Source organism: Dendrobium catenatum, unplaced genomic scaffold (assembly GCF_001605985.2).
Source record: "Dendrobium catenatum unplaced genomic scaffold, ASM160598v2 fragScaff_scaffold_353, whole genome shotgun sequence".
Lineage (NCBI taxonomy): Eukaryota > Viridiplantae > Streptophyta > Magnoliopsida > Asparagales > Orchidaceae > Dendrobium > Dendrobium catenatum.
The window spans coordinates 735076-750006 of NW_021318815.1; the positions used below are offsets into that span (position 1 = coordinate 735076).

The following is a 14931-nucleotide window of genomic DNA, read 5'->3' on the forward strand; positions in this document are numbered from 1 at the left end:
TTCATAACGATAGATTGCTCGTGCTCCCGAGGGGGTGGCAATCCCTGGGAAGCTAGAATACCTCCCTATACTACTGGAGAACTGGCTAAACCATGTTTGGAATGTTATCTACATCCTCTGTCTCACCTCCCTCCAAACTCTAGAGCTCTAGCAAAAATTCCTCTCCTCTGTGTGGGGCAAGAGCTAAGGTCTCTCTTAATTACCACATTTCTCCCCTCCACCTAGATCTCCATAACTAATGCCTTCCAGTTTGCCTTGGTTTCCCTCAAGGTTTGTAGCCACTTCATTCACATAATCAAATTAGTGCTCCCCAATTTCAAGGGAAGAAAATACTACTTTATGTGAATCCCTGATAGCTCCACCACCAAACCCTGACATATCCCTATGCTCTTCTCTATTTTTCCTGTGCCCATCATCACTCTGAAACACCCTATGTCTACCAGCTCCAAGCCCATTTTATCCAACACCTGATTTGATATCCCATTTTATCCACACCTGATTTGATATGAAATTGTGGATAGTCCCACTATCCACCAGGATTGCCACTGTCTCTCCTCATATCTATCCCCTCACCTTTATAGTGTGATTTGGAGTGAATCCCACTACAGAGTTCAATGAAACTTCTGCCACCTCCAAGTGTACATTCTCATTTTCCTTTTCTTCCTCTGCCTCATCCACATCCTCATCACATATTAATAGAACCTGCAAAGTATGATTTTTACACCTGTCTTGATGTAAATTTCTCATCAGACCTATAATAAAACCCCTTGGCCCTCCTGTCTTGTACCTCTGCTTCTGTGAGGCGCTTGAAATTGCTATCTGGATGTACGCCAGTGCTCTTCTACTTGGGTGTTTCCCTCTGAAGAGACACCATTTGGGTCCTACATGACAGGGTCATGGAGATATTCTTATAAGCACATCTAACGATGTTGCTCATACTGGTCTTTTTCCCTTTGATGTTTCTCCTCCACCTTTTATACAAGTTCCATTGTCTCCCTCAGTTCGTTAGGCCTCCATACTTTGAGTTCTGCCCGTATGCCACCTTAAGGCCCTTCATGAAATTTCTCACCAAACCTTCTGCAGAAATCCCCCTTAGTCTACTTGATAACAGCTCAAATTTCTCTCGGTACTCCATGATTGTCCCTTCCTAAGATAAAGTATAAAACTGCTCATGGAGGTCTCCTTCCTGGATTGCTCAAAAATGTTCCAACAACCCATCTTTAAATTATCCCCATGAATTGAGCAGATACCTCGCTTCCCTCCACTGAAACCAAGCTAGGGTTTTGCCCTCCAAACATAGCCCCACTGCCATGAGATTTTCTCTTTTTGTCAGGTCATTGATGGCAAATTATCTCTCCACCCGATACACTCATCCTTGAGCTATCTTCTCCTTCAAAAATCAACATCTATAACTTTCTCACCCTAGCATCTCCACCACAGTTCCCTCTCCCATTATTGTTTCCCCCCGTATATTGCTGGTGAAAATCTCACCTTTCTTCCGTTTGACCCATAGTGGTCATCCACGCCACGAAATTCCCTTTCTGCTGCCCCTCCTTAAGAAGACCTTATTCCACCTCTCATCGGATCCCTAAAAAGTTTTTAGAAGTGTTTTTTGTGTAACAGCCTTTCAGCTAAGTAGTGAGAGATCTACGAATTCTTCCTTTATATTTCACAATATGTATGTGGAACAGCATCACTGAATGTTACTGTTGCAGCAACTGTCCTCCTACACCATTTTGGAAGTACGAAACAATGATAGCTTATTTTATTTGATGAATTGTATCTGATGGATGCTAGCTGCCCTGAGAAATAACAAATGCATGATGGTTAATCTAGTTCGTTGTTAATGTTTTCTTTCTAATAAGGTGATTATTAAATAAGTAAGTCGTTATTTGATAACATTAGTGCCAAAGGCAGCGCTAATTATGATGTCAATCAACTTCACTGCATTCTGCACCTCTGCATCCTGACAAAGCAGCGGCTACAGCAGGCATCTCTACCATCAGATGATAACAAACAGATTCCTTATTAAAAGCAGGATACTCTTCTTGTTGCTTAACTAAACTTACTTCATTTATATAAATACAAATACATGAGGGGGAAGAAGTAAGCTTCTACAGTAAGTTTAATTTCCCATTCATATGTCTTTTTGATGCAATCTAAGGCTCTGATATCAAATTGATACAACCAAAAGCTCAAAATCAAGTAGAAGAATGCTAGGAATGCAAATTATGACACTTCCTTTCGATATCACATAAACAAACACAAATGATGGAACTAAGTAGGAACCAAAGCTTAGAAAATAGTTAGGAAGATACACAAAAAACCAAACAACTAAATTAAATTACCCTCAGAACAATCATGTATAGTCACCTCACATGCAAATCACAAAATCGAAAAATGTGCTCAAAGTACAAACCAGAGATCCACCACATAAATTATAATCCAGCACAGTCCAATGCTCCTCCGACAAACACTAATAGAACATGGCACATCACCACTTATTACTCATAATAGTTTAGAGAAGAAAGATACAGGTGGAAGGAAACTGTGGAAAGAAGTAAAAAAAAGACCGAGACAAAGTATTAGAGGATAGGGAGAAGACTAGCTCACAATCTAAAAAACCCTCGTGTTTAAATTTGTTTTCACCAACCACAACCATTTTCAGCAGCAAATCAACCATATTATATAGGAGAAGACGGGGAAATGACCATAAATTGCTCACATAAATATGCCACCAAAACAGCCAATAGAAGCCATTCAAAATAGCCCACTTAATGAGAAGCTAAAACAGTATAGGAATCAGCAACGAAGGGATCTGAACAGCCAGCAGCTGGGAAAATCGAGAGCCAGCTAGGAAAACAGAGAGCCAGCAGGGAAAACCGGATCCAACAGGAAAATCAGATCAGTCATAATGGGGAAAGCAACCAGCATGGGAAGTGAGTCACGATTAAGCACAATTAGTCATAGTTTTGAGAGACTTATTTTAATGATATTCAGTTAATTGCCTTGCTTGAATTAAGGTTAACTTGCATGCCTATAAAAAATAATAAGGAAAAACCATTGCTAAATCATATCTGCAATTAGAAAATGTACATTGGGAAGGTTTAAACAATAATATAGATTGTCCATTGAGAAATTTGAGGGTAAGATTTAGTTTTTGATTGGATAGTATAAAATTTAACCATTTTGATATATTGATTATATTTGCAAATTAAAAATATGAAACTCAAGAATATTTTCCAAATAAAAGAAAGAATTGATAGGTTTATATTACTTTATTTTCACTTAAATCTAATCCAAGGTAATGCTATTTGAGTTAGAAAATACAAGTGAAGTTATAATGCAATATTATTAGAAAATGCAAAATAGAATGCAAACCTTGTAATTTTTTTATTTAACAATTATAATGAAATATATAAAAATTATTTTAAATTGCTTTATATATAATTATTTTTTACAAGTTTGCTCCCTCTAAGAACTAAAGTTGGTTCTGCCCCTGACTCCACACCATCTCAACATCTCATCTTTGTCCAACATCATGTCAAAATTGCAGACCGACATTTCCTCAACATCGAGGGCGTCGATATGCTAACACAACATCGACATCTGACTCTCGACAGTATTGACCACTCCTCTCTTGATACCATACACAACATCCACGCTCGACTCTCGATATCCTAAAATTAATCATTTTAAGGGCATATCCTAGTTAAATGACTTATTATTTTTCAATTAATATTAATATTTTGCTTATTCAATTTATATACACTATTTTTAGAAATAAAAATTATAATAGTATGACTAACCCATGTTTGTGTCCCATATTTTCAATAATTGACGCATCTTGTATCCGTGTCTATTCATCACAGGTTAGTGTATGATTGTTCAGTAGGAAGAAATTCCGTTGGTGAAAATCTCAACTCAGTAAAGAAAAACTTTTGAGGTAAACCATGAAAACTATTTAAATATAATTTTTGGTCATTTTCAAGGAATTAGAGATTTGAATAGATAATGTGAAGTGTCTAACGGTGCACTTAGTGATATTTAATGTCATTTTTAGACAGTTGAAGTTTGCAAAAGTTCTTAAAAAAAAGTTAGATATTGCATTAAGAAATACTATTTCAAAGCTAGAGCATTTTGAAGAATTTAAATGCACAAAAATAATTAAAGTGGGCAATTATGTTTATAGTATAACAATGTTTTATCATTTAAATTTTGTGTAGTTATTAAAATGGAAATTTCTATATATATATATATATATATATATGATAGTTTATTCAAAGTGAAGTATGAAATAACTTTTTATATTCTTATGGATAAATTTCTATGTTATAAATGAAGAGATAGACAGAACTTCTTAAAAGTAATTATATTATATTAAGATAACTATGCATATGGAGGAAATTGAAAGAAAAAAAATAAATGTTAATATGAAATAAGGATTACTAAAATGGAAAAGGTATATACATACAAATTAGGAGTTCAATCCTTTATGGTACTGATGAAGGACGTAACATATCCGTGCATATTAAATAGGAAAGGAAATAGAAATAAAGATGGGTACAAAAATCTAATTGTGCTTCTGTAATAAATGAAATGAAAAAGAAATAAAATTTATTTAAAGAAATTGAAGTATGATCTATATTTTATTTAATATTTATATATATAATGAAAAGTTTGACAAAAGAACATGATTACTTATATGCATATTTAATTGCTATAATATAAATTGTAATTGTCCAATGAGTTATTATGAAAACTCAAATTATTAAATTTAAAATGTTAGGTAAATCTTTTGTGGATTAAATAGCTAAAAAAGAAGAGTTCTTCTACAGAGAAAGGAATCAAATGGTAATAGATAAGAACAAATTTGTTATATGTTTAACTTGAAAATTTTGTTTTAGTGGCTCTTCAGGTATAGCATGGATATTAGTGTTTTGAGTAATTATTATTATTGAAAAAATTTTATTAACCTTCCAATCGTCTCTTCCAATCTCATTAACTTGAGCTTCAAGCCCGGTCGTGACATATGGAAATCATGTAAAGTTCATGATTGTATGCATCTCACCCATCAATTATGTACTTTTACACATAGTTGGAGTCTAAACCTATATAAAGAAAAAAATCCCATCCAAGCTTCTGAATAGTTGTTAGATATAGAATTATTTTTCATAAATTCAGAATTAAAGAAATCAAGATTAAGCTGATAAATCCACGCACCCTCTATATGGGAATTGCATCTCAAATTAAGATTTTTTACATTCAGAATTAAAAGAAGAAAAAAGATAGCATGGACAACGAAACTACAATTTTAGCAAAGCTTTTAATTTGACCAATAAAATAAAAAAAGAAAAAGAACAATCAACAAAAGAGTTATTTTATTCCTTCAGATGCTGCAATCCATTAAAAATTAAACGAAGCAAGTTCTGTGGGAGTTAAGATAACTTTAACATATTGTTTGGCAGATATAAAGAAAACAGATTAAAAAACATTAATTCTTTTAAAAAATTAAAACAACACAGCTTAGGCAAACCTGGTAAGCCGACATTATTCTCTGTCTATATTCCTTATGCCTCTTAACCTGATAAATCAACAGACACATTATGATCCATCAAACTGAATGTTTGTCTTTCAAATCTCATATACAAAGCCAACGCATGATAAAAATTAATAATAGGAAAATCGGAACTTGAAATTCTCATCAGAAACAAGATAACCACGCCATCTTACTCAAACTATAAAAAAACAATCATTAATTTTTCTCGAAATAGCAAAGCAGTGATATTGTCAATTTTTAACATGGGTAAGTAGATAAGTTTCATGTGTAACCGGTTCAAATATTGCTTCATCAGCATGTTGAGTAACCGGTCCAAATAATTCTAACAATCAAAATCAGCATGCAGTGTATTCATCAAGATTATCAAGTTAAAATTCATCTAAATGCCCAATAAAATACAAACAAGAGCATCATTTAGTCCTCATAGGGATGATACCATAAATATCTTTTAAATGCTGCACTGGGAACTGATAAAGGTGATTTATCTTCAAGGTAGTGTGACACGCCCTTTATTGAAAATTTTATATTGGATCAAATCTGCCATCTTTCTTGTTAGCTTCATGCCACCTCATTAATCAGTGAGATTATTGTTGCCACCTCACCAATTCAAGGATTGTCTTAATTATAATTAATTATGTATTTATCTTTCATTCCCTCAAGCAAGGAACTACTTATTCCGAGGTAATTTGCTAAAACCAATTTTTCCTTGTTTTTACCTTTTTTTTCCATCACCATGCAACTTATGATAAAAAATGATGAAAAAAATACAGATTACTTAAGAAATACTACTTATTAAAGTGCTTCTGACCATAATATTATACCAATTACTAATAAGTTACTTAAATCATGCAATTGAAGACAATGCTAATGGTGATTAAGTCTGAAATGTTGCCTAAGTGGATTTGCAAGTCTTACTTATTTCTTAGGCTTTATCATAAGCACAGCTAAAATTACCAAGTCAAATTACTTGGAATATTTCAAATATTTATTGGGCTTTTTATGTATATACTCTTTGCATTCTATCTCTAAGAGTGAAGACATTCATCCACCTCTAAGAGTGAAGACATTCATCCACCTCAGAATCCTCATCTTAGCAACACTCAACTTACTTTTATGCTTCTCTTTTAATGGCCACATTCTGCACCATAAAGCATTGCAGGTCTCACCACCATCTTATAGAATTTTCCATTAAGTTTGAGAGGTATTTTCTATTACACAATAGGCACGATACATTCCTCCACTTCAACCATCCAACTTGAATTCTATTAATAATATCCCCATCTATTTTACCATCACTTTGAACAATAGACACAAGAAATGCGCACTCTCATTAATGACTTGACCGCCCAAAGTCACAATCCCCCCACTAGATCTAATACTACTAAAATTACACTTCATGTATTTGTTTTAGATCAACTCAAAAAAAAAAAAAACATTTGGACCCTAGGGTTGACCTCCACATTTAAAGTTTACCTTCAACTCCCTCTCTAGTCTTATCAACAAGAAGAAAATCATCAACAAAAAAGCATAAACCAGGATACAACCTCTTGGAAATGTCTAGTGAGAACATCCATGACTAAAGCAAAAAAGATATAGACTTAAGGCTGATCCTTGATGTTATCCAACTGAAATAAAAAAAATACTAGGTCAAACCTAAATCACTTATCAAAAAAAAAAAAAAAGTTCCAATGGCCACCAATATCCCTCTTTATTTACCCAATCTCAACTCCTGTAGGCTAGGGACCTTCCATAGCATCTATTTGACTTGTTTGTCCAAATATTTGCAGGTAAAACACTAGATGCTTATACTCGAATAATAATATTTTAAATTTAACTCCAAATCTTTTTAATCTAGTTTCATGCCCTGCTTGGAGCTCCTATCCTCTATAAGTATCTCTAGAACCTATAGCATTCCAACTAATTAGCTCTCCAAGACATTTTCCAAATGCTATAAAACTCCCTAAGTCTCCTCCTAAGCTTCCTTGCACTTAGATATCATTGATCCAATAAGCCTTTGAATTGCTTAACCTCACTTCAAATGCATTTAACAGGGCACAATGGAGAAAAAGGATTCATGAAGCCTACCCCACATAATAGAATAAAGGCTTGATGTTGTTGATGTTGTTGAGTGTAGACTGTTTGAGTTTGTCAAAATGAGTATTGGTTTCATTTGTTAATTAGATATTCGGTTTAATAAATTAGTGTTTCATGATATCTAAGTAGTTTTTGGTTTGGCATTAATGCTCCGCCTTGCATTCTTTTTTATGTCCTTCAGTGTTCTAATTTTGTCTTTATATAATTTTTAAATTGTTCTTGGTTGTCCTTGAACTTAGCGAATGGTCTTAAGGTTGGTCTTGAGCCCGCCAAAAAAAAAAAAAGTGTGAGGGTTGGCCTTGAGCACATAAAAAGGTTATTGTTGACACCTTTGTTCAAGAGAGCTATTAGTTTGCAAAGCTTTGAATTTCACAATTAATGAAAGTGGTGGTGAATTTCTATGGGGAGTTTAAAGAATAGAAGTAAGCCTGAAGAATAAATATCGGTGTTCTTATGTGTGATCTATTTTATTCTACTCATCACTCTCACCCTCATATTTATCATTTCATTCTACACTAAATACAGGTGTGATATCATTTCTTTAAGACATTTCAATTTTGCATGTGTTTTATCAAGAAATTTTCATTACCCAAACCACCTCCCCCCGCCCCGTAGCCCCGTTTGGTGTGCTCATGTTATTAATCAATATCTAAATCTGAAAGTATAGCAACAATTTAATTACAATTCTTTATATGAATGACCCAACTAATCTTTTTATTACGACAAAAGCCTTCCAGATTAAACTTACAATTCTCCAAAATCTTCCAAAAAAACAAATTAATATTTCAACTTGCAGATAGTAGCAATAGAAAATATTAAACCTAACTACTGCCGCATAACTAAACCTGAAAGAGAGATGTGGAATTGTAGAAAAAGTTGAGGGTATTTCAGACATAATATTATCTACACAAAATAATTTGTATTTTCTTAGGACCGATTAAAAACGACTAAGATTAAAATCAGAACCGTAAATACCAGTTACCGCGGCACAAAAGCCAACGGAAACCCTATTGCACCTACATTCAATAACCACAACAAGAAATTGTGGAACCAAAACGCATCGTTCGTGCTTACCCTGGCTCGATCTCCCTCAGGCAAGTACCTGGCGAGGATCTCCCTCATGAACTCGAGCTTCGCGTCCCTCGGCGCCTCGAGCATACTGGGAGGGAGGTGGCGCTCCAGCGAGCTATAGATTGAAGGATCGAACTCCGACTGCACATCCTCGTACGTATCTGGCTTATGTACCTTGTTCGGGTTCAGCCTGAGCCGACGATCTCCGTACGGCGCCCTCAATGCCGAGAGTGGCACCGGCGCCCTCAATGCAGAAAGCGGTGCCGGCGCCAATACAGGGGCCGGCGCCAGTATGGAGGCCGCCAATCCGTTCCCCGCCGGAGTGTCCTCCCTCCTATCAACGGCGCCGTCCAATGACATTACTCCAATTCGCAGCTGGCGCGGTATGGAACAAAGAATCACGAGCCCAGCCGCATCCTAAGTGAGAATTACGTGGTTACAGTGCCATAATGATTAATGAGTTCAAAGTTGATGTGAGGATTATTAGGGTTTCGTTTTGATTCAATCGATGAGGAAATCTAATTAGGGTTTGGTGAGAACAGTCGAAGAGCAGAAGGTCAGTAAATACCTCGTAATCGGATAGAGAGAAGGAAATGCCTCCGGTTGGCAAATAAATTACGTTGGGTTGCCACTGGCCGGTTTAGTACGAAACAATGCTCGTCCACTGGTTCGCTGAGGTGCATATTTAGGGTTTTCAGGTTGACGATGAGTGAAAGTAGTGATCCGTTGTACGGTCGTGCCGTTTTTTTGTAACCCTCGTAAGAAGGATTTATTTAGATAATTATTTGTGATTATTTCAGGATTTATATGTATGTGATAGAAATATTTTACTTTATATGCTTCATATTGCCCAAAAAATAGAAAATTATACCTATTATTTCATTTTACGTAGATGTTTAAAATTTTGTTCACACCAATTAAGTATAGATTTCCTTGATCATGAAGTGATCATTTAGCATTTAAGTATCTTAATGTTGTTAGAATTAAGTAATCTTAGGCCCATTAGATTTTGCACTTCAAGACCTTTGATTTAACTATAAGCATGAAAGATTTGAAAATCAGTTGATCATCCAATTAATGCCTTCAAGTTTCAAATTATGCTTCAAGTGATTGATCTAGGCTCATTCAAATTCGGATTGAACCACTTTTGATATCATTGAATTTATCTCATTGAGACGTTTAGTTCAGCTATAAGGTTATTGAAATCGGAGTTTGGCTTGTTTCATATTTAATTTTAGAAGTTTCAATTCAAATATGCAACGATAATAATGCATAATCAAGGTAATTTTTTATGACATATCAATAATAATTAATAACTTTCAACGTATTGTAAAAAATACACACAACAAAATGAATGTTTACAAATAAATGAAAAATGAAAGTTGACCTATGATTTACATTATTGTGAAATAAATCTACATATACATGGTCCCTGAAAATTTGTGCAATCATGAGTAATCTTCAAATTTTTTTTCTTTAATATGAGGTATATAAAGTATTGTATTGCCAACAATCTATAGTCGTCATTGCAATTAAGACAAAGCAATCATCAAATTGTATGTGCAATAACTACTTAAGTTAAAATTTCCTAAGTTTTGAAATGGATTATCTTACTCTAGCTCTTGGGATCTCATCTGTGATTGCTATACTTCATGCCCAAGGAGATTTTTGGGACATAAATTCATATATTTTATCAAGGAGCCCTGATTGCTTAGGCAACTAAAGGAAATACTTGCAAAAATAAATTCAATATTCCCTTCAAGGACAACAATGTGGTGCAAGATGGATCATAATCATACAACTTTATAGGCTTTGTAGGAAGTAAATCTCACATATAATCTAGTGGATTTTATTTTGGTTCATTGAAAAATATATGAGTTTTGCCTTAGCCCATTAGTTTTGGCATTTCTCATTATCTCCAATAGCTTACATAATTGTCACATCAGGCTAATAGAAGGCTTCATTTCCATTGAGCTTGTGATAGCTGCGGATTGTTGATCTATAATATTGATCAAATAATTTGTTTAATATAATTATGGCTGCGTCATAATGTCACACCCTAAAATTCAAATTTGAAAAATTATCAACTTTATATTTTTAATCATTTACCAAAGTTTCTATAAATCATCCATATAACTCTATATCCAATAGAAGCAATTAAATATCATAAACCAAGAAATATTTCACTATATTCATTCACCAAATCACATTTATAATGGTCAAGGGATCACTAGCAATTATTAATCTTTCAAAAGCTCATGACAACAAAGGAATAAAAGAAAATATATAACGAAATCAAAAGAAGAACCCGAGGATTTCAATTCATCTCACTCTAAACGGTCTTGACCAATTAATTCACTGACTTGAAACTAATAAAATAACATAATAAGCTTACAAAGCCCAGTAGAAACCAAAAACTCACTAAAACTTTCAATATAACATTTAAAAAATCAATATGCATTTTCATCTCAATCAATATAATCATTAACATTCAATATCATCAATGAATAGTTATCTATAGTACGATTCAATATGATCAATAACAAGAAGTAAAAAATACCATGCCGAAATCCATAAATCAATGATAGGTACATAACACAAATACATCGAAAATCAATAAATCAATATAATAGCGCGAAAATACCAAGGAAGCTTACTTATCTTTGTAGAGTTAACTCAATTTTTTGCTTCACTATTTTGAAATTCTTACGAAACAAAAAAAAAAAAAACATTCAATTAGAATGAGAAATGCTAAAAAAACTTCCAAGAATTGGAGAAATGTTAAAAATGTAATTGTGCTCAATAATCTAAGGCCGAAGGAGGACATATGTCTTTAACTCATGATCAATAAACATATTATTAATCCCATGCTTATCTAGAAAGTGAATAGTCTGTAGTTCGCAATCTACTATTTTAATAAGACTCTCAAAATCTTCGAATTAAACGACATCATAATTCCCAATATGAAACTAGCCCTTGTCACCTCAACTCATTGATTGAAATCATATTTCTTATCAAATGAAATTCATATTATTACCAATATTGTTCTTCACCAAATGACTCGTTCTAATTGAACATCACCATGAAAGCCTTAGTACTGGCAAGAAGCAGTTTAATTTATGTGCAAATAATGAAGTGAACATAAAGTTGGATTTAGTATATCATCCTCGAACAAATGGGCAGTCTACGAAAACAATTAAATTGATCATTAATTCTATTAAAAAAAGTGAATGAGCACTACGATGATTGGGTATAAGCAGGGGTGGAACCGGGCTTAATTTTAATGGGGGGCAAAGTTATAAGTAACTGTTAGTGTTACCTCAAATTGGCTCAACTCTTCAATACAAAAAAATGGGTCAATAGCGACAAAAAAATAGAGACAAAAAGAAAATGGTCAACCAAAAAAATAGAGACAAAAAGAAAATGGGTCAATAGCAACCAAAAAAATCAAAATGATATAATTGATTAATCATTCAATTTCTACAAAATATATGTTAGAGTTGCCTTGAATTTGGTTCGACCCTTTAGTACACTACAGAAAAATCCACAATTACCTGCGGATATAATACGCCGGTAAAGTTAAAATTTCAACTGAAAAATTACGTTTTTGTCGCATTTCTATCGGATTTTCATACGACGGTAATTTGCGCATCGGCAAAATATTTCCAACGTAAAGAATACGCCAGAACCCTTTCTGGCATACTTTCCGGTGCACAACCGATGAAAAAGTAGATGGTAGTTACATCACTTCATATTCACCTATTCTAGCGTTAAATACGCCGTAATTACCGGCATATTTTTATGCTGGTAATTCTGACGGAACAACAGTCGCTAAATACACCGAAAACGAAACGACGGAAATAACTGGCGCATTGTCCACCGAAAAGGCTAGCTATCATATAAATACGCCGAAAATAAATACAGAATTCGTTGTATCGTCATTTCTGACAAATTACCAGCATTTTATCTTCCAGAAACTTGTATAAAAAAATATTCCCCGACAACAATCAAATTTCCACAGCTACATATTATAATTACAAATAAATATTAGCAACACAAATTTCCACAACTTCACAAATATTCAAAAACAACTACTCGTAATCATAAGCATCACCAAATATTCAAAAACATGATAAATTATTCATTAACATCAATAAATATTCATAAACTTCACCAAATATTCAGAAATAAATCATATGAAACTGAAAAAACTAAACAACTACTCTCAATCCATCGACTCATCCTTCGCTAGAGCTACCTCATTTACACTCAATTGTTCCCTCATTTTTCGCATTTCATCTAACAACTGATTGTGTTGCACCTGCATATGCATCTGTATATGTGCGTGCAATTTCACTTGCCAATCAACTTGTGATTTTCTTACTTGTTCTAGCTTTGCTGAAGGGCAATTACATGTTAATTATATAAGGACTCATGTGAATTTGTTGTGAAGCTAGATCCACTAGAGGTCATCCCCTCGTATGCCTGGGCTTACGAACCTAAACCAAAAATCCTACCATGTTAAATTCCTCCCACCGCTTGAGATAAGATGTAGTACTAAGAATACTCTATAGAGCGGCCAGAAGAACCCTTACCTGCTACAGCCTGGCTCTCTCGAAGCTGTGTATACTCCTCCTGTGAAAGTTAATAAAAATTTTAGCAATTTATTTAGACATAAAATAAAAAATATTAAATACATATACTCTTACTCACTCATCAACCCATTGTTGGTCCTCCTATCGTTTATGGGGGTGACTATGCAATTCCACATAAGTTGGTTTTCTACCCAGCATCTCTTTCTGTAATAGAATTCCAATAATATTCCTATTAAAGAAAATTTTAGAAAACTTTTAAAATTCTTTACTAAACGTCACATGTGCTTAGTGTGTGGAACTGAGCCCCCAATATGAAGGGAACTACCCATGCCCCAACATTAGAAGCTCTATTCTATCGATATTGATCCCTCCTCCTGCTATACTCTACGCTACCCCAATTAGTGTTCAACTCAGCCCATATAGTCCCTCCAATCCATAGTGGTCGCTCGTTAAATTTTCTAATATTTGTAAACATGTCACGTATTCAAGTAGACCCACACTTCTCAAAATTCTTTCTAATTTTATCAATGTGCTGGGGCAGCCAATAAAAATCTCTCTGTATTTACAAACATACAATATAGAATATATATGTTTGCTAGCTTTTTTTTTTTTTGCTAGCTTAAGTAAAAAAGAATATATAATTTATTTAGACATAACATATAAAATATTATATACAAATACCTCAAACTCTCTAAATCACATATCTCGAACTTCTTTCGGGACTTTCTTCAAAGAAACAATAGGAGCAACATGCCTGTTGCGTATTATGTCCCGTATTTTATATGTGATTCTTTTGACGGGTGGAACCTACAAAAAAATATGCTATGTGAGAAAAATATTTATTCAATTTAAGTTGGATGTTAACAATATCATGTATGTACGTGTCACCGTCAGGTGCAATCAACATTCGACCATATGTCGCCTGCTCTGCTGCAGCTGGGGTCGAAGTCTTCAACCTCTGTAGGCTTACAATCCTCCATCCATCATAGATTGACAACTTGACTACGATCCTTCCGACTTCCATCTCCCGTCTACTCTCCTTCTAACCAAATCGCTTAATTATGTTCTTCTTATAATTATTGCCGTTTTATGTGCCCAAACCATCTAAGGCGACTCTCTCTAATCTTTTTCGCCAATGGAGCTACTCCAACCTTATCATGTATATGCTCATTTTGGAACCTATCTCTAAGGATAAAGCCACTCATCCACCTCAGTATCCTTATCTCTGCAATATTATGAATAATAGATCCAAGATATCTAAAACATATACTCTTATTAACAACTTGCTCACCCACAGTCACAATCCCCTCACTAGGTCTAGTACTTCAACTTCCTCTCTAGTCGTATCAATATGAATAATATCATCAGCAAAAAGCATACACCAAGGTACATCATCTTATAAATGTCTGGTGAAAAAATACATGAAAAAAATAAAATTTTATAGTGGATTATCCTAAAAATAGCGGCGGAGAAACGACATCAGAAAAAAGCATACACCAAGGCGTTTCGCCGGTGTCTAGTGAGAAAATCATTATATGCAAATGTCCAGTGAGAAACGACATCAGAAAAAAGCATACACTAAGCATATACTAAGGCACAATCTCTTCACCA

General features: G+C 34.1%; 1 protein-coding gene across 1 annotated transcript in view; it reads right to left on the reverse strand.

The window, feature by feature from the left end:
• Positions 1-9454, reverse strand: part of LOC110100505 (uncharacterized PKHD-type hydroxylase At1g22950) — a 41279-nt gene extending 31825 nt beyond the window's left edge. The window contains exons 1-3 of the mRNA XM_020828034.2: positions 9294-9454; positions 8729-9142; positions 5537-5584 (exon numbers count right to left, since the gene is read on the reverse strand). Coding sequence (XP_020683693.1) covers positions 5537-5584; positions 8729-9085 — 405 coding nt within the window. The 5' untranslated portion in view covers positions 9086-9142; positions 9294-9454. The remainder of the gene's footprint in view (positions 1-5536; positions 5585-8728; positions 9143-9293) is intronic.
• Positions 9455-14931: the final 5477 nt, after the last annotated feature.